Source organism: Charadrius vociferus, unplaced genomic scaffold, assembly GCF_000708025.1.
Source record: "Charadrius vociferus isolate BGI_N301 unplaced genomic scaffold, ASM70802v2 scaffold593, whole genome shotgun sequence".
Lineage (NCBI taxonomy): Eukaryota > Metazoa > Chordata > Aves > Charadriiformes > Charadriidae > Charadrius > Charadrius vociferus.
The window spans coordinates 1,451,277-1,473,408 of record NW_009647739.1 but is presented as its reverse complement, the minus strand read 5'-3'; the positions used below and the strand labels follow the sequence as shown (position 1 = coordinate 1,473,408).

Genomic DNA, 22,132 nt, shown 5'->3' with positions numbered 1-22,132 from the left:
TGAAATGACATCTTTTTCTCTCTTGGCAAGAAATGACACAAAAATACCCAAGTAAGTAATTAACAAAAACCACCAGAAATCCAGTCTCTGAGCCACTTCTGTTCCTGGCATAGGACAGTGTTTGTAAGGTTCCGTTTTTCTTGTGTTTGTAAGATGACATGGAGCTTTTGAAGTGCTTTAATGAAGTGCAGAGCAAAGGAAGAAATTGAGTCTGTTTTCCTTGGACTCAAGTGAGATCTTAAATTTTCACTCTCCCAATGAGAAGGTCAAGGACCTGAATTCCATAGCATGCCAAGAGATGGAAGTCAGTCTGGTGTTTCCTCAGAGTGTTGCGTGAACTTGAAGTTGTACAGATTTTTTTCCTTTGTCTTCAAGAACTTCATACGGGAGTCAGGGTTTCTTTTGTGGTGAAGGGAGCATAGTGCGTATGGCTGTGCTATAAGCAGTACGTCCTACCCTATGGAAGCAAAACTATGGCACTAGTTATATTTTGAGAAACTTGTCCTACTACAGATCACTTGGGAGACTTTTGGGATATATGGATTAGTGAGAATTAAATACCGTCTAAAATTCAAATGGAGATCCTTTGCTTTGTTAGCCACGGCTGGTGTTTAGTGCCATATCAATGTATATATGTTGTAGTTATTCTGGTTGACTCCCTTTGAAAGTTGGTGCCTGAATTTTAAATCCTTCTGCTCTGTCGTGTCCTTTTGAGACCAGGAACTGGGGGCCCGTCAGAAGGGCCCTTCATTCCTCTGATGTTAACGCTATCTCGAGCGTCGTCTTCAGGCAAGCCTGGTGTGAATTGTCTAACCTCGTCTTGTTTCTTTCCCTCAGCTGAACTTTGATTTGGATCGTGGCGTGTTCCCTGTGGTCATCCGAGCGGTGGTGGATGAAGGCGATGGTAAGCACGATGGTGTGCTCCCTTGGTCTTCTAGCTCTCTTTGAGGTTAGGTGACTCCTTCTGCAATGATGAAAACATTTTACTTGGGGAGCCTTTCCAGAATAAAAATATTTCAGGAGTTCCCCTTAACTTCCCTGTATTAAAAGGGCTCAGCTAACCATGGGTTCTTACATAAAAACATGCTTTTAAAAATAGCCTCCATTTTTTAACAGGAAAAAATGGCCAGGTATTTAGTGTTGGAATAGTGTTTAGGAGGGCTCCTGGCTCCACCACCAATGCCAGGCACAAACTGGAGCAAATTACTTCCTTTCTCTTTGGGTTGTGCATTTGCAGTTTGTAAGGCAAGGAGAGAGTTGGTCTTTTCCCCCTCTTTGTGGAATAAGTTGTCTTCATAAAAGCTATAGCTAACGGGCCTTGCCCTAGGAACTGTCAGAGAAAAAGAAATGGCTTTAAAATGCTCCGGCCACTGTTCAACCAAATACAGCTTCATTCAGCAGTTTAAAATTCTGCTTTTTCCGAACGGTTGCAATAAAAGAGCATAACCTTTGGTGAGAAATAATATTGTTGGCTAGTTTGAAAGCACGTTACCATTTTGGAGAGGGAAATCCAGTAAATGTTTGGATTGTTACTCACCTTGCCCAGTATTTTCCCTAGCGGGTGTGTGCTTTTGGGCTCCCTGTGTTTGCGCTCATTGTGAGCAATGAAAAGGGCACAAGGAAGTAACATTTTCTCTAAAACTGTGGGCACTTGTGGTCAGCAGGATCAACATTTCACTTCTGCATTTTGTAACGTTTTGTGCAACATTTAGAATAATTAGAAAGGAAAAAACCCATTGTTGATTACATTGTTTAGTGCAGTCACTTGCTCAGTTTTCCATGTTGTAGATGTGAAAGTGCCCAGAAACTCATTGCATTATTTTACAGTCCTCCAAGCAGAGTGAAATAAAACCAGATGAACCAATTTAAAGCGTGACTAACAAAGCACAATGCAACATAAAGGAAATGACTTCTAAAGTGCATCTATTTTTAGTGATTTCAGGCACTGTTAGTAAAATTGACATATATGTATATTTTTTGACCATAAATATAAACAACCTTCCTCTGTTTATGGAGTTTTTGGCAAGGTATTTGTAGTTTCTAATGTTGGGCATGCCTAGAAGTACCAAAAATAGAACAGGAGGCAGCATGGGAAGCATACATTTATGCACATACCATGCCCAGTCTTAGCCAATAGTGTACTGTCATCTATTTTAATAACCTGGAAAGGCAATTGCTTTTAAATCCTCTCCTGGAAAGAATATCAGCACAGAAATATGTGACACTTTTGCGAGATTTTAGGAAATTGTGTATTTTGGTTCTTTTTTAACTGGTGGGACTGGAAGGAGCTGGCGTTGTGTGTTTGGGGCACCTGGAAAATTGCATCTGGCCTGTAACTGCTTGTGCTAAATAACATTGAATGGCGAATTAAAATAGCAGTCAGCAAGATGTCGGTTTGGACTGAATTCTGCCGGGAGATGTTTGCATGCCTTGAAGAACGTGAGCTTGCAATGTTAGCCCTCTCCCATTCCTGCCAGTGGGATTTCTGTCAAGGAAAGGTACAGAAACCCTTTGGGGAGGGAAGGTGCCGCACAGAATGGGTCGCGCAGCTCCAGCCACACATGCTGCTTGAATGCCAGGGAGGATATGAAGGGAAGCGATGCTGGTTATCTCTTCCTTGGCTGTTCGAACTTCAGGGAGTCATTTACTGAATGTCATTTACAGAGGGAGCTAGAACAGACTTGCTCTTGGCTGGCCGGGGGGGAACAAGCAGATGAATTCCCAGTTTTAGCCCTCTTTTCTGCATGCCATTATGTTCCTGATTGCACCCAAATTGCCATGAGCAAATCTGCAGGCATGGACTCTCTTCTCCCACATACTGCTGTTTCCAAACATGCTCTTTGTGCCGTAGATCCAGTGAATGGTTCCTCTTGTTGTCTCTGCTGTTCTGGGAGCCCGAAGGAAGCTGTTGAGCTCCTCTCCCTTTTAGACAACAGAGGAATTGCGTTCTTCAGCTGTTAACTTTCTGGCTCAGAGCTGATAGTAGTGTCTGCCAGCTCTTCTGCTTGTGCTGAGCACAGCCGGGGTACTCGTCGGTCCAGGCAGGGCGAGGTGGTTACGTGCGCTCCCTTCCTTCGGCGACTCCTCCACGACCTCTGTCTCCCATTTCCACGTGATGAGTCTGAACATAATTAAGCAATAGGGTCCAGCCAGTTGGAGCTGAGCGAAACCTTAGAGTCTTGAGTCAGAGAGACTGGGATTGTACCTCAGCTTCCTCTATTCTGTGTTTTTATTGCTGAGGGAGCCATGAAAGCAGTACAGCAACCTCTGAGGGCCCCTTCTCAGTGCTGTTCGGTTAAAAGGGAAGCCTCACGTTTGGAAGAGGGGAGACATGACATTTGTCATTGGGGGGGGTGGGAGGGGAAATAATCAGAGAACTGCACAGAGATGTTTCACTGTCCAAAAATGGTATGAGAAATAAATGTTTTATGAGTGTGTAGGATTAGAGTGAAATAGAGTGATAAGTACCAGAGCTGGAAGGGCTGCCAGTTGATGTTAAACCAGATGGGTTTATTCATCTCTGTGATAAACTCAGGTAATTAAAACCAGGAATTTGAGGGGAGAGTGGAATCCCACTGAACTCTTTGTTTTACTTTCCCTTTCCAACCTCTGAAAACAAAGTGAGATAGTTTGGAGCACCCAAGATAGTGAAGACATGTCTGTGTAGGCCCACCACAGAGCCCAGCAGGAGTGTGAGATGAACAAACCTGACAATAAGATAAGAAAAGTTTTAAATTGCAAGAGGAGATGGAAATAGAACAGGTGGCTGTTTAGAAATTGTAAATGGACTAAAATTCAGCTCATGGTAGTTTTGTACTTGTGCTGCTTTCAAGGTTTAACCAGGACTGCTCTTTCTCTTTTTGCAGTGGTGGTTGAGGTGACGGGTCATGCCCATGTTCTTCTGGCTGCATTTGAAAAGGTGAATGAATTTTTTTTTCCCTTCTGTCCCTGTCCTTGAATATGTAAACATTTCCAGGTGTCATTAGTTTGTATTTATACAACACTTAGCACAATAGAGTCCTGGCCCGTGACTGGGGTTCCTAAGTGCTATTGTAGTACAAATAATTGCTTGCAGCAGCTCCTATGCAGCCCGTAATTATCATTTGTACCTGAGCTGGTCACTCAGCTAATTGTAGCTGGTGTTTCCTGTGTGTGGGGAGAGGGCCTGCCTCCGTGGCTGTGATGTTTGAGGGTGGAAGGTGTTGACCGTGGCTGCTACCGTGCAGTTTTCCAGGGCCTCGTGATCTCTTTGCAGAACTGGATCTGCTGTGTCCAGACTGTGTTGCACCATTGTCTGGCCTTAGTTTACGCGTAGGACCAAACCCTTTTTAAAGAATTAGGATACATCCTGCATAAAGACTTTGAGCTCCACTACATTTCGGCAGCATGTTTGATGTAGCTGACTGCTGCCTACATGGTAAGGCACAAGCCTTGATAACAAAATCTCTTCCCATGATAACTGGACCCTGAAAACAGTTGCAAGATCTATAACTGCACCATGGTGTGTCTGGTTGTGGTAATACTGCAGACATATGTGCTGGGCAAAGGATGTTCTGACATGCTAAGGTGAGGCAAGAGATGCTGGAGCAGAGCTGGGCATGTAGAGGGGAGCAACATCAATGTCGTGCTGTTAGAAATTCCCTGCTTCCAGGATGGCATGTGGCACTTCTCTTTCTCAGTCTACTCGGTTTCTGCTGTATCCCGGAGCAAGCTGCCAGGTCTTATTCTCTTCCTCCTAGGTGGATAATGTGGATGGTGACAAGCTGAGTCAGAGGGCATGGGAAGCACAGTCAGTCCTAAGGAAGCCTTGTGGCTGGAGGATGCTCTGAGTGTTCTAGGTTGCTTTTTTGTTGGACTTAGTATGTGAAGAAGATGAGTTTTCCTGTGTCAGAAAGGCTGCTCAGACCTCTGGCTCTGTAGGTAGCTCTACTCCTGGCAATTAGAGATCCATCAGAAATGAGATGGGCAGCTGCAGCACCCCTGGGACTAGGGCAGGGATGTTGTGCTTCTAGTTTCCTCCTCCAGCTGATCTGGAAAAAGAAAATACAGTGTGGGCAGTGGGTCCTTGGGGAAGGCTGTAGTGTTTGGAGCCCGTCTGTCATCTTGGTGGGAAAATACTGTAGGTGGAGACCCCCTAGCCTTGCAAAATGAATGTTCAGCCATTTCTGCGGAGAGAAAAATAGATGAGACCACCAGCTTCCTGCAAGCTACAGCCTGATTTTGAAGTATTCTACACGTTTGCCTTCCTCATTTGCAAGAGTCACCCGTGCTCCCCTGGCTACTGCCTTCGTAGCTTTTTTGGTTGTAGCTAGGTTCAGATTAGGTTTTGGATCTGAAGGTGCGAGTATGATTTTTGCTTACAAAGGAGTGTGTCTAGTTGCTGTTTTCCAAGTATCCAAACGTAGTGCTGTTGCAGTAAGCCCCGCCTCTGTGGTCAGGGAGTAGAGCTCTCGCCTGGACCCGGATTTGTCCCAGCTTCCCATTCTACCACCCCGTGGCCGGCACTTGATAATAGCACCTTACAGAAAGTAGGAAAATACATGCGTATTAGAAATGTATTAGCGTGAGGGCAGAAGTGGAGCTTTGGAAATTTCTGCGGCATGAGATTTGAAAGTGGCTTGAACTGCTCCAGCTTTGGAAGCGGGATTTCAAGGATTATAGGTAAATTCCACCTTCTGTGCAGAATCTCTGAGCGCTCTGGATGCACAAAGGTGATGGCAAAAGCCCCCGTAATGTTCAGGGAGCTGAACGACGTATGCAGCAGAACTGGGTACCAACTAAAGCTGGTCAGGCCATTCCATCAATGCTGGATTATGCCCCATGTCCAGGTCTGAGCTCAAGGATTGAAAGCGCTTCTATTCTTTTTCTAGTCTGTGTGTGCTGTGAGAGGGAGATGCTGTCTGGTGGGGCCACTTTTTACTTTTAATCTTCCACTGAATGCTTAAAACAAGATCAAAATCTTTCTTTTAATAAAAAGTCACAGGGCAAAGTGCTTGTTGAGTTTTTTCTCCTCCCTTTTTGATTAAAATATATTCCCCATCCTTAGAATAATTGCAGCTTTTGAAGTGTAGGCGCATAAATCCTGAGGAGTTCCTTGCCAATAAGCAGTGCCACTGATCACTACAGCATGCTCAGAGGACAGATAGACCAGCAGGCCTTTGTAACTTGCTATTTATATGTATCTTTAAGATCAGGATAGTAATCTTGATGCTATGTAGTCTGGCCTTGCAGCTCTTCCAAAACCAGAAACTTGGCACTTTGTGTTTGCCTGGAAAAGAGGACCGTTTTGTCTTTTGGTGCAATATTGTCCCTTCCTTGTGGAACTCCTTCGGCAAACAGATGCACGCTTGCAACTGTTCACAGCAGCAGAGCCTGCTGGAGCTTCCCCTAAGTCTCCTTTCCTGCTCTCTAGACTGTGGCAGGAGAGTCGGTTTCTTTCAGTTTAGTTGACCCTTGTGGGTGATGGAGAAAATAGAAATAGCACGCTATTCCTGTTGCTAGTTCTGACACCAGCTATATACAGAATTGTTCCAGCTGTGCCTGCTGCCACTGAGCAAATGAAAGGCTGAGGCAGGCACCGCAGCGCTGAAGATGGCAATGTGGAGCACGTGTGACTTGTTTCTGACTCCATCCAGTGGAGAAGCCTTGTTCTCAGCCTAATGCCAGCCCCCTGCTCTCTCGGGGCTCTGGTCTCAAGGGTGGCTCTGTAACTGGATGTTATTCAGGGTGTTAACAAATATCCCCTGCCAAGTCTTGCTGGACTTGCTGAAGAAGTGTTTGCACCCAGTTGGATTGCTTGCAGCCTGAAAGCATCCAGTGTGCCGGTGGATTTTTGTGTATGCTCTGACCCGGTTCAGCCAGGTTTAACTTGAGCCAACTGCGCTGGAGCAGACAAGGAGCACTCCGATACCCTGTCCCACTAACTGCTGGGAATGACTGTCATTCAGGCTGTCCCGGGTATACATATGCCCTCCTCCCCTTAGCTAGCAGGCACCAACTCTGATCATGAGGCTATTTTACACTTAATTTGTACACTTCAGTTATTTAATGAATTTCCTTTTTTTTTTTTTTCCTACTAGCACGTTGATGGCAGTTTTTCCGTGAAGCCCTTAAAACAGAAACAGATCGTAAGTACTTGTTTCCTGTATGCTGCTTGATTAAAGACATTTCCTGGTGTCCCACAGGTGCCCGACTGTACCCAGTGGGAAGCTTCGGTGTTAGTTCACTGAGCGCCTGACATCTCACCTCGTTAGCTCAGATATCACAAGCAAAGGCAGCGAGCTGCTGGCAACCCTTAGCGTTGGGCCCGATGTGCGTTGGGGGAACAGATACGGCAGCGTGGGACTGGCGGAGCCGTGGTGCGGGTCTCTGTGCTCCTCTAGGCAGCAGGCAGTCTATACAGCTCCTGTCTTCCCTGTGTGTTCCAGCTTTGCTGGCGTTTGGTGCTTGAATACAAAACTGGCAAAGCACAGTACCAATGCCTCCGTGTCTGTATAGGTATAGGTAAATTAGGTTTGCATACGTGAGCTTAAGTGCTGTATGCGTTAAGTAGTGTGAAGCATATCTGTTCGTTGACGCTGCCTGATCTCCTTAGGTTCTGCGTTTTGCAGTGTGGAAGGATATCTTTGCATGTTCCCAGTGTCCTACCTGGAGGCTGAAAACTCTTAGCTTTCCGTATATGGGTGTGTTAAGACACATGGTGATCTTATGCATGTCTTTTCCCTGCACAAGCTTCCTTCTTGTACACAAGATATCTTTGGAGATGTCCCAGGGACTAAGACATTCTGGCTCATCTCGCCTCTCCCCTACGAGTATCCTGGTACTTGAGCAGTCACAGACATGGTCTTGGTTTGAAGCTGCTGTTTATGTACCGCGGTGACTGCACACATTATGAGGGGAAGGGAAGAGAGGAGACTGGCAAGCAGGGAAACATCAGGGATCTGTAGCCCTTTTTTAGCCTGTCCTGGTGTGGTGTGATGCATGGAAGCTGTGTAGTGTCTTATCAAGACTGAAATTGCATCCAGTCTTGCACAGAGGGAAATACTTAACCAACTGAAACTGCTAAGATTGCCAAGAATTTCAGCTTCTGAAAGGAAATCTAGTAGTAATCCTGCTGCAAGGATCAGCTTGAAATGTCTTGAAGAAAGGGATGAGATTTTGGTGGTTGATCCCTTTACTTTTAGATGTGTGCTGTGTTTCTGCTTTAAATGTGTTTGACTTAGCTGCTTGCAATTGATGGCTAGTGTTTTCTGATCTGAATTAAAAAGCCTTTTACTCCCAAGAAGGTCATTAAATGCCTTGATTAGACATTTTTTGCTCTAAGCTGTTCTTTCCAGTCCCCAGGTCAGAAAAGAGCCACTAAAACAGTAGCAGTTAATCATATATCAAAATTGCGTTTGGTAATTCGCTATCTGCCTCACCAGCGCTGCGCAGAGACTCACAGCCTGTCCTTCAGACTTGCTCATGCCTAGTGCCAGCAATATTAACCCTCGCTGCCGGAGCTTTGTCCCCATGCTAGTGGTGAGTTACTTGCTGCTCCAGCCTGATGTCTCTTCTGAGCCGTGTGTCCCACACTGACCCGCGCTCCCCTCCCTCACTTGGTCCTTAACGTGGCCGTGTTGCAGCGTGATCTCCTGGCTAGTTGATCCATCTGGGACGCACAGGTATTTTTCACAGAGAGAGAGAGAGAGACTATTGCAGAGAAGAGTCTATCGAGCGTGCAAAGGCAGGTTTGTAGTGGGAACATCCAGAAGAGCCATACCTCTGAAGGGAGAGCTTGTGCGCTGTGCTGGAAGAGGCTGCCTGAGCACCAAGGGAGCAGAGCAGTGTGGTGCCAGTGGTGCCTCCTTCTCTCATATTCTTCTGATCAGAGAAGAGCATTTGTGAGCTGATGAAAAGCCGCTCATTTATCTTGCTTGTGGGTTTTGGGGGGGATTTTAAAATATTTTTTTTAAATTTTTTTTTTTTAAAAGCAGTGCTTACACAGCTGTGAGTTTTCTGAGTTGGTGTTGGGTTATTGTGCACACTAACACAGTGTGTACCGTTCTCCATTTCACGCTTCGGACTCCCCAAATGGAGGGCTTTCTTGCTCAAAGTATTCTCTAGGGAAGTTCCCATCCTACCACAGTATGGTTAGCTGACTCCTGCAGTGAAACAGTGTGTGCTTGTCTGTCTTTACTGGCAGAGTGTGTAACCTTCCCACTCAGTGTTTGGTTGTGGGTACTCTTTTTTTTTTTTTATTGGCAGTTTGTAAAATGTAATGCTTATGTGTTCTCTCCTATGGCTTTTAAAATAGAAGGAAGCCTTTGCTAGGAGAACACACAGTACCACTGAAATTGAGATAGCATCTGCACTCATAAGAGCATAGAGCAAGGGTATAGAGTATACATCTGAAGTAAGCCAGTTGTATAACATTGTACATTCTTCCCCATCACTGCTTTTCTTTTGCCTTCCCCTCCTTGCCCTTGCCAGGATTCCCGGCTACCTTTTGTGTGCATCCATCTCTAAAGCTCTTTGGAGCAGGAAGCAGCAGCTAATGAGCTGAACTGCTTTGTTCTCTCAGCTGAGATCAGTTATAGTGTACATACTAACCTGTTTAAAGAAATTCAGCATGGATGAATACAAACAGATGGATCAGCAGAAAAACATGACCTGGACTTGGCCGGTGGCTCCTGTGTGCATCAGCTGGGGCTGTATATAGCAACAGAAGCCATTGGAAGGATGACATGGTGTGGGATGGGTTGGAGAAGTATGAAGGTGAAGGACTGTGTTGTGTACAATCACCTACTCCTCCTTATTTACTCCTACTCTTTTAAAACCTAGAGATCTTTCTAGTAAGAGCCATGTTGCATGGCTCACCCTTTTCCTACTGGCACATGAGCTTCTCGTGGGTTTTAGAGTCAAGCAGCAAAAGGAAGGCAGACCCCTGCAGATACTCTGGTCTTTCCCTTCCTGACCTCTTCTGTGCTTTGAGCTGACCGCTTTTGCACTCGCTGTCACCCATCATGATCCTCTGAGGAGTCAGGATGCTGTAACAAGCCTCTGTTTGAAATGTCAAGTTACAAAAGAACATCTCCCACATAATTGTTCCCAAACTTCCTGGGTGAGTTGTGAGCCACTGCAGAGCATTTTGCTCAGCAGTCCAACAGCTGACCTCATTGCCTTGAAATGCAGGCCTAGAACAGCTCGTCTGTAAGCTGCACGCTGAGTTACACGGGGTGACTCTGGAATGAGTTTGTTAAAGCTGCTGCATCCCAGCTCAGAGCATTTCTGAACTGGCAAACGGGCTGGATATAGCTAGCTCCTGCCCCCATCTTGGCATGTGATGTCTTGTCCGGCACTGAAATCCCGTGGCAAAGCCATTGCTCCTCTGAGCACCTGCTTGACCAAAGGAGAGGAGAGAGGCAAATTACACATGGAAATGGCAAAACCCCTGGGACTGATGAGCTCTTGAAGCACTGGATTCCCCGTGGCTTGGCTTCACTTCATGGTGTTAACTGGACAGTACTGGAGATGTCAGGAAAGCGTTTCCTTCCCCTATTCACGAGATGCGTCAGTTTGATACCTTGCAACCCCTTCGCTATTTTACCTGTTGCGAGGTTTTGTGCAGAGGAACAAGACCTGCTCTGGGGAAGCTGCTGTGTAGCAGATCTCAGGAAGATCTCAGGGCACTGGTATCACTGTGCATCCTTGCAGAGGCTAGAGTCTTGTGCTGTACTTGCTGGCTGAGCTAGGGAAGAGGGGAGAACACCCCACAGTGCAGAGGGGGCTTGCCCCGCTGGGACTCGAGACCCTCGGCCTTTCTTACCCCACTGCTTTAATTCAGCTGCTCGGGGGACTTCGCAGGCAGCTGCCAGCTTTGCGTAAAAGCATGGATCTGAGGGCTATGTCCCAGGTTTGGGGCTGTGAGCAACGTCCACTGTGCCTAGGGCACTTTCTGCCACCACATACCCCAATTTAGAGGTGCCACCAAGGGTCTGGAGATGGTAATAAATGACACTGCGCTAATGTTGTCCCTCGAGTGCTTCTCATACTAAGGGAGATGGTTTGTCTGTTTGCAGTAGCTTGACCTTATGCTCCTGGGTGATGGAACAGGGGGTGATGTGCAGCCACCGATGTGCCAGTAACAAGCTGGTGGTGCAGCACTTCTGCTGAGGTTACAGAGACGGGTGGAAGTTCATCTTGGTTAAAGTTAAGCAGTGCCTCATAGAAGGAGAGGACTGTGTAAGGCTGATTGCCTCCGGCTTATTTGAGCTATGGGTATGTGGTCCCTCTTGATCTGTGAGACAAGCAGAGTACTCATTTTGTAGATGATTTTGATAGTGATGGAAGCGGCCAGTTGACGTCTCTGCTCAGACCACACAGGACAGGCACCACTTTTGAGCAAGGAAAGATTCATTCTCTCAGCTGTCCTTTGCAGTATTTGTTGCTGTTAACTTTTTCATGTAGCTATAGGGGATCTGGCTGTTACAGGGGTAACATGGACATTTTGACACAGGGATGGAGGGAGGTGATCAGGAAACAGCAATGACAGAGCATGTGGCACTCCAACTGTTGTCTTCTTCCCTAGGTTGACCGGGTGAGCTATCTGCTTCAGGAGATCTATGGCATCGAGAACAAAAACAACCAAGAGACCAAGGTAAAGGTGCTCAGAAAGCTCTTACTCCGGGAGCTGTGGGTTCCCAGCCTGTACCTTCTGCTTTTGAGCTTAACTACGGGGCTTGGCAGGGCAACGTGGAGGTGCTTCCCAGATTGACTGTCAAGTCTGTGTCATTCCTGCAGGCACTGAAGAAGCCCAGGGATGGCAGGTCCTCACTGTTGTAAGGCTCAAACAGTCAGTGGAGTTGCGCTGAGATAATTTTAGATAGTGTGAAATTTCAAGATGTTCGCTGGGGCTGGGATTGCTGGGAGAGAAGGCTATCAGCGCCCCATGGGCATGGCAGAGCACTGATTTTTTTTTTTTAGGGCTTGTACAGGCAGCTGTGGGCCAGTGTTGCTGGCTCTCTGCAGTCAAGGCAGTTGTGCCTGTGCTTTGCTCCTGTGGCTCCTTCATGTTCTCCTGTTTGAGGATGGGGGGGTGCTGCATGTTCCTGTAGCGTTGCAGGGAACTGAGCTCTCTAGGGCATGCCAGTGTCCAGAGAGCAGCCTGCATCCCCGGCAGGAGGGAGCACAGCGTCACTAAGCAAAGTATATGCAAATCCCTTAACCAGAAACATTGCCTGTCTTTAGGCAGGAGCTTCTGCTGAATCCCAGCTTGCTGCACAGCCCCATGCAGATTGCATGACTGCTTTATGCTTGCTTTAGCCTTATGTAGAGCTGCCCTTTGCTGCCACCTGGGTTGCAGAGTGTACCAACTGCTGGCCTCGGGATCAAACCGCTCTAGTGTGCGTAGTGTGTGATTTGCAAACAGAGGAGTAGCCACAGCGCAAGACAGGCCGGATTTCCTCTTCAAGCCATGCTGTGTCCTGCCCAAAGCATCCTGTGATCTCTATCTGCCTGTGCCAATAGGTATCACCTGAAGAGGCAGGAGGGAGAAATCTTCTCAAAGATTTTTCTTGCACAGGATCTATTTAAGAGGATTGAAGGCTTCTGTTTGGGTCCTCCCAGGGTCTTATGATGATTCTTTTGATCTAGCAATCACACATTTGTGGCCCATCAGACAAGTGGCCTGGGGCCTTTTTTGTTCTTCCTAGTATACTTAGCAAACTCCCTACCTCCCAAAATAGATGAGGAGTGCATGTGACGGGGCAGACAGGCTTGCAGCCTTTTGCTGGGGTAGTCAGCAGGCTGGGTGTGGATGTAGCAGCAGCAGAGCTGTATATTGCTGTATACACCAAAGTTGCACGTGGTCTAGCATGTGGTAGCCCTGGTGACCAAAGGGGCCTCATGAAGTGGGAGCAGGTGAAGGTGGAGGGTGCCCCACACTGGGTCATCGGTTTGGTGGGCTCTGGCATAACTTCTGTGGCATCAACGGGGAGACTGGGGGGGTCTCTGGTGTCAGTGAAGAGAGCTCTTGTGGTTGGGGAGTGGGTTTCTCCTCCCAGCAACAGCTTGCTCGGTGGCTTTAATCCAATCTGCGGGGCTCTGAGTGACTGAAAGACTAGTGTGATGCACGTTCATGGTGAATGGGTTCACACTGACCTTTTTACCAGGGTAGCTGTGAGCAGATGAGCATCCCAGGCTGGTTCTCCTACGGCTGCATTGAAGCTTGTGCCAGCACAGGAGACTGGCGAAGACGATGTGACAGGAGAACCACTCACTCCATCACTTGTTAGAGGACCTGTGGAAACTGGGCTGAACATGGCTGGACTGCCTCCTTCTGTCCAGCCTTGGGGCAGCCTGACCTGCTGCCTGCCACAGTCAGCGAGCAGCTCCTTTTGGGGCTGTTCTCTCTCTGTAGACATGGGGCAGAAAGGCAGGACTGCCAAAGAGCCAGCTTCCCTGCTGACCCTGGGAGCCGCCAGGCTGGCGGGCAGGAGCTTGTTCTTGGTCCCCCTCAGCCAAGGGGATCCCTACCCCAAAGGGGCTCCCCTCTGCACACAGCCTACCTGTGGGGAAGGACAGCTACGCCGTGAATTCACAGCACGGTGCCCTGGCCTCTGGACTTTAGTGAGCTCAGAGCAGAGCCCTGAGAGGAAGGAGTGTCCATAGCAGGGCTGCGTGGGCTGGAGCTTGCTCTCCTTGAGAAACTCCTGCTGAGAGCTGTGGAAAGAGGATGCCAGCTCTCTCACTGACTTTTGGGTGGGAAATTTCCCCAGGCTTCAGAGTCCCTTGGTGGTTTGGTGTGGCTCTTACCATTCAAATGCCAACATCTTGCTCCTCATTGCAGCCTTCAGATGATGAGAACAGTGACAACAGCAACGAGTGCGTGGTTTGCCTGTCGGACCTCCGTGACACCCTCATTCTGCCCTGCAGACACCTCTGTCTGTGCAATTCCTGTGCTGACACCCTGCGCTACCAGGCCAACAACTGCCCCATCTGCAGGCTGCGTGAGTATGTGCCCAGGAAACAAGGGCATCTTTCTCCCTCCTGGGCTCCTGTTAAGTCAGTAAAAGCTGTGAGAAGGAGCGTGTATTTTATACACGCCACCCCAAGGCTGAGCATCAAACACACTCCTGCTCTCACTGGCATCTGGAGATTCCTGGCACCTAAAATAACTGTCCTCAAACAGGGAAGGAAGAGAGCACATGGGAGAATGGCCCTTTGTCCAGTGCCTCCATGGCCACTTGCCCTCTCCCTGAGGTGGATCTGAAGGTGCAGGTGCTCTGAGCTGCGCCATGTAGGCAGTTCTTGTGTTTTGGTGAAGAAGATGGAAAATCCCCCAAAGGAGGCAATGTAGAAGCTTTATCCTGAGATTATCTGGCCAATACAGCAGGGAGCCCCGTCAGAGGGCTGTCCAAGTACTTTGCATGACTTTCCCCCCCCCCTCCGACAACCTTACTTTGACTTCACCCGGAAGGCAGAGATGACAGTCAATTGGAGTCCTTTGCTTTAACAGGAGAGTTAGGAGGATCTGCTTAACCCCTCCATTGCTCAGCTCCCAAAAGATGGAAAAAATGAAGTACCCATTCTGACACTCAGGCAGCACTTGCTAAATTCCATGCCTTTTCTAAAAAGCACGCAGGCATAGGAGTCTCTTGGGAAAACGCCTGTGTTTTTGCTGGAATAGACAGCTCGTGTTTTACCCTGTGCTTGGTCTCTGAGGTATTTGATTGTTTCTAACTGATACTTCTCAGGAAAAGAAAAAAGAGCCTAAGACAGATGTTTGGCCTAAGAAATTAAGTCTAAACAGTTCAAACTTGGCAAAGGTGCAGTAACATCTGATTTTGTGCAAGATCTTATCAGAGGAAGTGCCAGACAGCTTTGACTCTAAGTAGCACAACTTAAAGCACAGGAACACCGCTATCTCATCTGCACGCTGCAGCGGAGTAGATTGTATTTGTTTGGAAAGTGCCCCCATGTCAGACTTCCTGGGAATTTGCTTCTGGGGAGTGCAGAGGCAGCGAGGTTAGATTGCACCTCTGTCCTCTGACTCCAGGCTGATCTTGCAAGCATCTGGGTGCCGTAAGAAATGCTTGGGCTTTTCCTTATGTATGAGCAAGTTCTTACAGCTGCATCAGAACAGATGTCTGGCTCATTCGTACGCCCCCTTGGCACAGAGGAACTAACAATATTAAAGATCTGCAGATAGAGAATAGGACTGTGGGCAGGGAGTGGAGATCAAAGCTGTTGTGGTGGGAGGACCAAGGGATCGCTGTACTGGAGATGGGACTTCAGCCACTAACCCTCTGGCAGGATTTGCAGCTGTTGCAGAGCCTCTCACCGCCATAGTGCTGGCCAGTGAGTGAGCAGCTGATGGCAGGAGTGATGCTTCGGGCTTCAGGTGGACCCCAGGGTTTTACCTGAGGTCCCCTGCCATTCTTTAGCTTGCATGTGCTTCCTGAGGCTGAGCTCATGTTTTTCTTACTGTGTTGTACAGTATCAGGCCTGAAGCACCTCTGTACATGACTGTACTGGGGCAGGCAGAACCCATTCTCCGCAAGGGCTACAGGTACCCAGACATTTTTGGCCAACAGATCTCTCACCAGTATAGACCGATCAACTAGAAGCCAGGCCATAGCGCTTGGCTTTGGTGTGCTCCGTGATCCTGTTCCCCATGCACACTGGGAGCTCCCCCACGCTGACACTGTGTCTGCGGCGAGCTGAGTTGCTCCAGGACACGTCTAGCATGATGTGGTCCTGTTTGGCCATGCAGTCACCTGCTTGCTCTTCTCTCCTAGCCTTCCGTGCCCTGCTGCAGATCCGGGCTGTGAGGAAGAAGCCAGGGGCTCTGTCGCCAGTGTCGTTCAGCCCTGTGTTGGCACAGAGTGTTGACCACGACGAGCACTCTGTAAGTACCTCGCAACCTCGTGCACAAAGCCTGTGTGCTGGTCTCAGCCTGAGCGGGCAGCTTGTACACGCATGAGTTGCTCGACCTGATGGCTGGCGTGCCTGGGACCTCAGGGGGTGCGCTCAGGCCTTGGAGCGAGGTGTTTCTGAGGGTGCAGCCTTTCTTGTCAGCCCTGCTAGACAGCCGGGATCTCTCCTCTCGTGGATTAGTAATAGGGCTGGTTTTAGCCAAGTGCACTCCTGTCTTTTGGAGGAAACAAATCCACAGAAACGTCAGTCTGAGAAGACTTCTCAGGGCCTGTCCCAGCAGAAAAGTGGCAGACTCTGGGGATGACAGGGTGGGAGTTGGGACAGTGGGAGGGGTCACAGTTTGACTTGCACGCACATCTGTGTCGCACGCTCTGATGAAATGCCCCTTGGCATTGAGGTTCCCAGCATGGTAGCAGAAAGGCCTCTTTGTGCCAGCCTCCCTGAGTGATCAGGGTCTCGGCAGGCAGCTGAGGGAGTGTGGGATGGAAAGTATGGTGCTCGTGGCCTCGGGGCCCGGTCGCACGTCCTCAGTGCAGTGAGGCCAGCCCTAAGCAGTGCTTGTTGCACAGCTGGCTCTGGCGAGACACGTGACATAGTGAGGAGAGGGAGATCTGCATCTAGATCATATCGCAGACGTTCACGGGAACAGAAGGATATTGTCACAGAAAAAGCCTGGGTTTATCTCTCTGTCCTCTCAGCATTGTAGCTCTGCTGCCTTCAAGTGGGGCTAAGAAATAGGGCAGGGGAGAGACCTCAAGGGTTGTTGTGAAGCAGAGTATGGTGTGTAGAGGAAGCAGGTTCTGGCACCTGGAGCGAGGTGAGGAGATGCTATGTGGCTCTTCATGTCACTAACCTCAAGAAACAACTTCTTTAAAACATGGTTTTCTCTTGACAGTGTCCCTTTAAACCCCTTAAAGTGAGCACTGTCTCCCTGTCCAGCAGGAAACCTAGAAGGGAAACAGTAAGTGGACTTGGTTGTGTTTGGCTCCTATGGCAACTCTTTGCAAGCAGTGTCACTAGCACGTGGAAGTGTTACACATGCGAGGGCTTGCTAACACGCTGGGTTTGACTTGTTCCCCTGCACAGGCTGTCACACAACAGGTACTGCCTCCGCATTAGCGGTGAGAGGCTCACACCCTGCACGGACCATCGCTAACCTCCCTGGTTTGCGTGCGGAGGAATAAGCACAATAGAAGCAGCTTGCCACAGGGGCTGACGCTGACTCTCAGGGACTGTCCCCAGGTCCTGAGCCTGGCTGCTTTATAGTTCCTGGCCAAGACATTTTCGTAGCTTTGGGGCTGGGGGCAAGCTGCTGTCCCCTTGGCTCACCCAAAAGCTTGTACTTGTCTCATCCTCTTGGCAGTTTGGCGTGGGCACACCTGGTTGTGGTTTCCACCCCGGTGCTGGGATGTAGAGGTAGACAAATTAGGCACAGTTGGACCAGATCTTGCATTCAGGAACACTGGCTGCGATGGGCTCTTTAGCTTTTACAGAAGCAGGAAGGATGGAGCTGGTCTTGTTGGGGACTCTGTGAGTTGGCGTGAGAGTGTGTAACTGGAACGCTGTGCTGGGGACAGCATGAATGGCAATTATGGGGGACCAGGAGCTGGGAAGGGGAAAAGTGGGAGAGGCCCCCAGTCTGGGAAGGGTCTGTTTGTGCCCTCTTTGTGTGCTCCCATCAAATGCAGATACAGCTGTCATTGGAACCAAGGAGGCTGCAGTTTTCTTTTGCTCAAGCCGGCCTAGATGCTCGGCCTTACGAGGAGTGTGGCTTGCTGTGCTTGTCAGGTCTGGAGAAAACCTGAGGCTGGGTTCAGGTAATGAGGCTGTTGCAAACTTGGCATGACCCTGGCTCTCTGCAAGCCTCCTGCAGCGCCTAGCAGTACTCCTGCTGGAGCCATGGGCACTATGGGTGGTGTGGTGGGAGTAGCTTAGTAGTCCCAGGAAGGAGCTGTGTCTCTTAGGGTTGTTTGAAAGCTCAGTAACTTGCAGCACGGGTCTTGTAGCCATTGGCTGAGGAATTCTCCTGCAGCCTCTGACCTGTGCCGCAGAACCTCAACTTTCACGACAGCAAACCAAAAGGTGCAGCCTTTAAACCCTCAGGCCTTGGTCTACACAGCCAAGAGAAAATGTGCCAAACATAAGCCAGGGGGATTTGTCTCCCTGACTTTTCCATCCACAAAATAGCACCTCGGAGCTGCTGTCTGGAAATGAAATGTATTTGTGGAGATGGCTTTTGGCCCCACCGCCTACAGGTGGCAGCAACTGTGAACCGATTCCTTGTTCAGCTGACTTGGTTATCTTGCAATCACCAGCTGCCGTCTTCAGCGCAGCAAGCTCATAACCATCGCAAGACCGGTACTTAGGGGATGTGGGTTGATGCTTGACCCCAGGTGCCACTCGTTCTTTCTTCCCCCTCAGATCTAGCTCCTTCTGTGACCACAGGTGAGTCAGTTCAGCAATCAACTCACACCAAATTAATTGCTGTGTTGGAACAGGTTGCTGGGCAGGCTCATCTGCAGCTGTGTGATTGGGAGGTCAGGCACAGAGAAGCTCCGGGAGTTCATGGCCGGGCTTAGCAGCAGCATGCCATTTGGGTACAACATAGAACCACCTCCCTGAGGATACAGGGCTGAAACAGCTCAATTTAATGTAAGCCTGAACTGCTGCAGTCTTGCCTCTTTGTTTTTGGCGGACTGGGCTGAGCTGCATATTGTCTACTGGGTTGCAGCATAAACCCCGTTTGTCTCTGCATCCACAGAATCTTTACAATCAGGAGGATTTTTGGAGTTAAACCAGCGCTGGTTTAATGGCTTTGCAAGGGTCCCTTTCACTGGCAGCTTAGTGAGTTACAGAGGGAATGGGAATTGGTGCAGTTTTGCCCTCCTGCCTGGTGAGGTCAGTGGTTCTATGATCCCTTTCCTACCTTTTAGCAGAGGCGACTGTGCAGAGAGCCACCACTGGCAGCTGAGAGGACCGAGACCATGGAGGAGGTGGAAGTGGTGTAGCCTCTGACGACCAGCTCTCAGCTGGTGCACACGTGTTCCCCTCCTTCAACTTTCTCTTAGTGACACTGGTGGTGCTGTGAAACAGCTGCCTGTAACAGTGCTGGAAGCACAAGTGGAATGCTTATTGAGCTGGAAGGGTCTCTGAACCGTCGGAGGAACTTTTACGAGAAAAAAAAACCCAACGCATTTTAAAGCAGCCTTGTTAGGAACCTGCTTTCCCACTGGCCTCGTCTGGCTCTTGACAGAGCTCCCTAATATGGCAGGGAGGGGGTGCTGAGCCATGCTCTGGCTCGCTGAGATGCCCGGTCTCTCAAGCATTGCTCTGGAAACTCGCCTGGACCGTCGGTGTTACAGCCCAAGGGGGAACGTGTGGCTGTTGCAGGGGAAGGAGGCTGAGGCTCTCTAGAGAGGTGGCTGTAGGGACGTGCTGCTTGGGAGAGCAGTGTGGGAGGTGCAGGGCTGGGTTGCAGCGGGGCCTCCCATTTCTAGGGGGGCTTCTGGGGCTTCTAGCCTGGTGAGGGTTTCTTAATGTGCCCGCTCTTTCTCCTCCACAGAGCTCTGACAACATCCCTCCGGGCTACGAGCCCATTTCCTTGCTGGAAGCGCTGAATGGCCTTCGCTCGGTTTCCCCCTCCATCCCGTCAGCTCCTCTGTATGACGAAATCAACTACTCTGGTGTGGTGGATGGGATGCCGCCCGCGAGCCGCCCGCTTGTTGGGATGGACAGAGCCGTGGAGAGCAGCCACCAAAAGGGCAAACGCAGCAAGTCTCCAGATAGGTCAGCATGGGGATGGAGGGGCCCACTCCTCTTGCAAGCCCTGAGGGCTTGTGGCCACACTCGGTGGGAGCCAGGAGAGGGCTCTGGCTGGTCCCATCACCGCTAACTCAGAATTTTAGGAGGCTAGTGAGAGAATTGGGACGTTGCCCCTGTGTTCAGCCTGAGGTTACCAGCTTATGTCTCCTGAGGGCTGGCTTTGTCACCAAAAGACAGAGGATTTTTAACAGGGAGATTTCATCCAAAATTCAGATGGAAATGTCTCCTTTCCGATGCAGTTAGTCCCTCAATTTGCATTTGACATCCAAACCTTGTTGGATTTCAGCTTTCCATGGAGTTCCCCAGGAACAAAAGAATTGGGAGAGACGCAACCTGAGTTTCAGAGCACAAAATGCTGAGTGATATGCTGTAGTTATTGTCTGAAGCCTCCTCTAGTGGCCTTGTGATGGAGGATGTAGGTGTGGATGCTGTGGAGTGGGCAGCCCACTGCAGGTGCCCTTCACGTGTCCTTCGCAGGGCCATACAAATGGGGCCAGATGGGGTTTGTTCCTGGCACTCCTCGCTATTCTGCATTCCAAATTTCCCCCTGGGGCGGGAGCCCCTGAAGGTGTGAGGAGCAGCATTGGACCTGGGCCTCTTGCTTTCCATGCGAAGGCAGATTTGTCCAAGTTGTGTCACTGTGCTGAAGCTCTGCACCACTTGGCTCTGTCCCCGAAACTCTGCTGCTGCTGCTCTTCGTGTAGCTGATACTGGAGGACCCTGGTGAATTTAGGTCGATAGTTTGAGCTCCTGCCTTATGTGTGTTGGCTTATGCTGCTGGTGGAGGGGCAGGGCAGGGGTGCTGACAACTTGAGCCGCAGCCACCAAATCCGCCAGGGTCCGTGGTGCTGGCAGCACTGCAGCTCCTTGCAAATGGAGTTTCTCTTGCCTCAGCACACTACGGTCTCCCTCGTCCCCGATCCACGAGGAGGATGAAGAGAAGCTCTCCGAGGACTCGGACTCGCAGCCAGCGCTGAGCGGGGGTGAGCTGGTCCTGAGAGAGACCAGCTCTCCAGAAGTAAGTGTGGTCTGCTGGGGAGCTGCTTTGAGCCAGAGCTCTTGGGGGGGGAGGAGGGCTTCTTCTGGGACACGGGAGATGCCATGTGAAGGGCCATCGCTTCCTCAGTGACAGGGTAAAGATGAGCTTGTTAGCATGAGTGGCCTGGAGCCAGCAGTCTTGGCTGCCTTGATTTAGTCATCGGGCTCCATGGCAAAGCACATAGCTGCTCCGTGCGCTCCTAACACCTCTTTGGGAGCTGGGGCGTTGGAAGGCCACTGGGCTAGAGCCATGTCAGAGCTGACCTTCCCCCAGCTTCCTGGGCGAGCCGGGCAGTGTTTGGGGCAGGGGTGGCAGCTGGGCCTTGCTGGGCTTCCAGCACCATTGCCTGTAAGACCCCTCCATTCCCACCCATGGTGCCACAGGGCTGGTGGGTGGCCCCTTGTTCCCTCTGGGAAACATGTCCCTGGCCTTGACCACAGCTCTCTGGAGAAGGTCAGAGCAGGAGACAAGTGCAGCAAAGGCCTCCAGAAGTAACCTGTGCTGTTTCTCCTTACAGAGCATGGCAGGGGAAGAGATCGAGGAGGCCTCATCCCTGCAGCAGGGTAGGTGTGCACTTGGCTGTGGGGGCGGCCAGACCTTGTCTTGGTGTGGGACCAATAGATCTGCTGTGGTGGGATGGGGGACAGTTGGGAAATGAACATACGAGTTCAGAAACATCCAGCCCCTGAAGTCCATCTCTGAGCTGCTTGTACTTCACCAGAGAAAGGTGCTAGGGTCTCTCCTGGGAAGCGGGGAAGCAAAATCAACAGATGTCCCTGGTTTATTTGCCAAGCATCGCTCCTTGCTGTAAGCAAGTACACAAGTAGAGCTTTCCATGCCATGGGCTGTCTCCTCACATGGCTGATGGGGAGATGGCTGCGTGCACCACTGGGGTCCTGGTGAGAGTGTGAGCACAGTACTGGGCGTGCAGGATGTGCCCCGTGTCTTCGGGATGGGTCTCTGGTGCTCGGTCAGCACCCAGAGGGCATGAGGATGGGGTGAGAGGGGAGTGCTGGGTGCATTTTGGGGCATGAGCCTGCAGATGAAAAGGTGGTCCTTTGACACTGTGACCTGGGCCAGTCTAACCAGCTTTCCTGAGGCCTCTGGGGGGACACGGGGAGCTTCCTCACATGAGAAACCTCAACCCATCCTGGCCGCCTGCCCCTGCAGAGCTGGTCTGGGGACTGAGGGGCTGCGCTTTCGGCTGGTTCTAGGTAGCCGCCCACCCTCCGTTGAAGACGTCCTGCAGGACGGTAGCTGCGGGGAGCACAGGAGCCTGACGCAGTCCGAGAGTGACCCTCCGGTAGACGTCTACCTGCCAGGTAACGGCCGCGCCGTTGGGGTTGGAGGCGC

General features: G+C 50.1%; 1 protein-coding gene across 2 annotated transcripts in view; it reads left to right on the top strand.

Annotated features, from left to right (window-relative positions):
- Positions 1 to 22,132, top strand: part of MGRN1 (mahogunin ring finger 1, E3 ubiquitin protein ligase) — a 49,756-nt gene that overhangs the window by 24,540 nt on the left and 3,084 nt on the right. The window contains exons 5-15 of one of the 2 annotated variants that reach the window (XM_009881932.1): positions 838 to 904; positions 3,867 to 3,919; positions 7,080 to 7,127; positions 11,570 to 11,638; positions 13,829 to 13,988; positions 15,780 to 15,889; positions 16,814 to 16,879; positions 19,481 to 19,704; positions 20,635 to 20,758; positions 21,297 to 21,342; positions 21,994 to 22,101. In XM_009881932.1, the coding sequence (XP_009880234.1) occupies positions 838 to 904; positions 3,867 to 3,919; positions 7,080 to 7,127; positions 11,570 to 11,638; positions 13,829 to 13,988; positions 15,780 to 15,889; positions 16,814 to 16,879; positions 19,481 to 19,704; positions 20,635 to 20,758; positions 21,297 to 21,342; positions 21,994 to 22,101 (1,075 nt within the window). The remainder of the gene's footprint in view (positions 1 to 837; positions 905 to 3,866; positions 3,920 to 7,079; positions 7,128 to 11,569; positions 11,639 to 13,828; positions 13,989 to 15,779; positions 15,890 to 16,813; positions 16,880 to 19,480; positions 19,705 to 20,634; positions 20,759 to 21,296; positions 21,343 to 21,993; positions 22,102 to 22,132) is intronic. The other variant, XM_009881931.1, reaches the window with a different exon arrangement.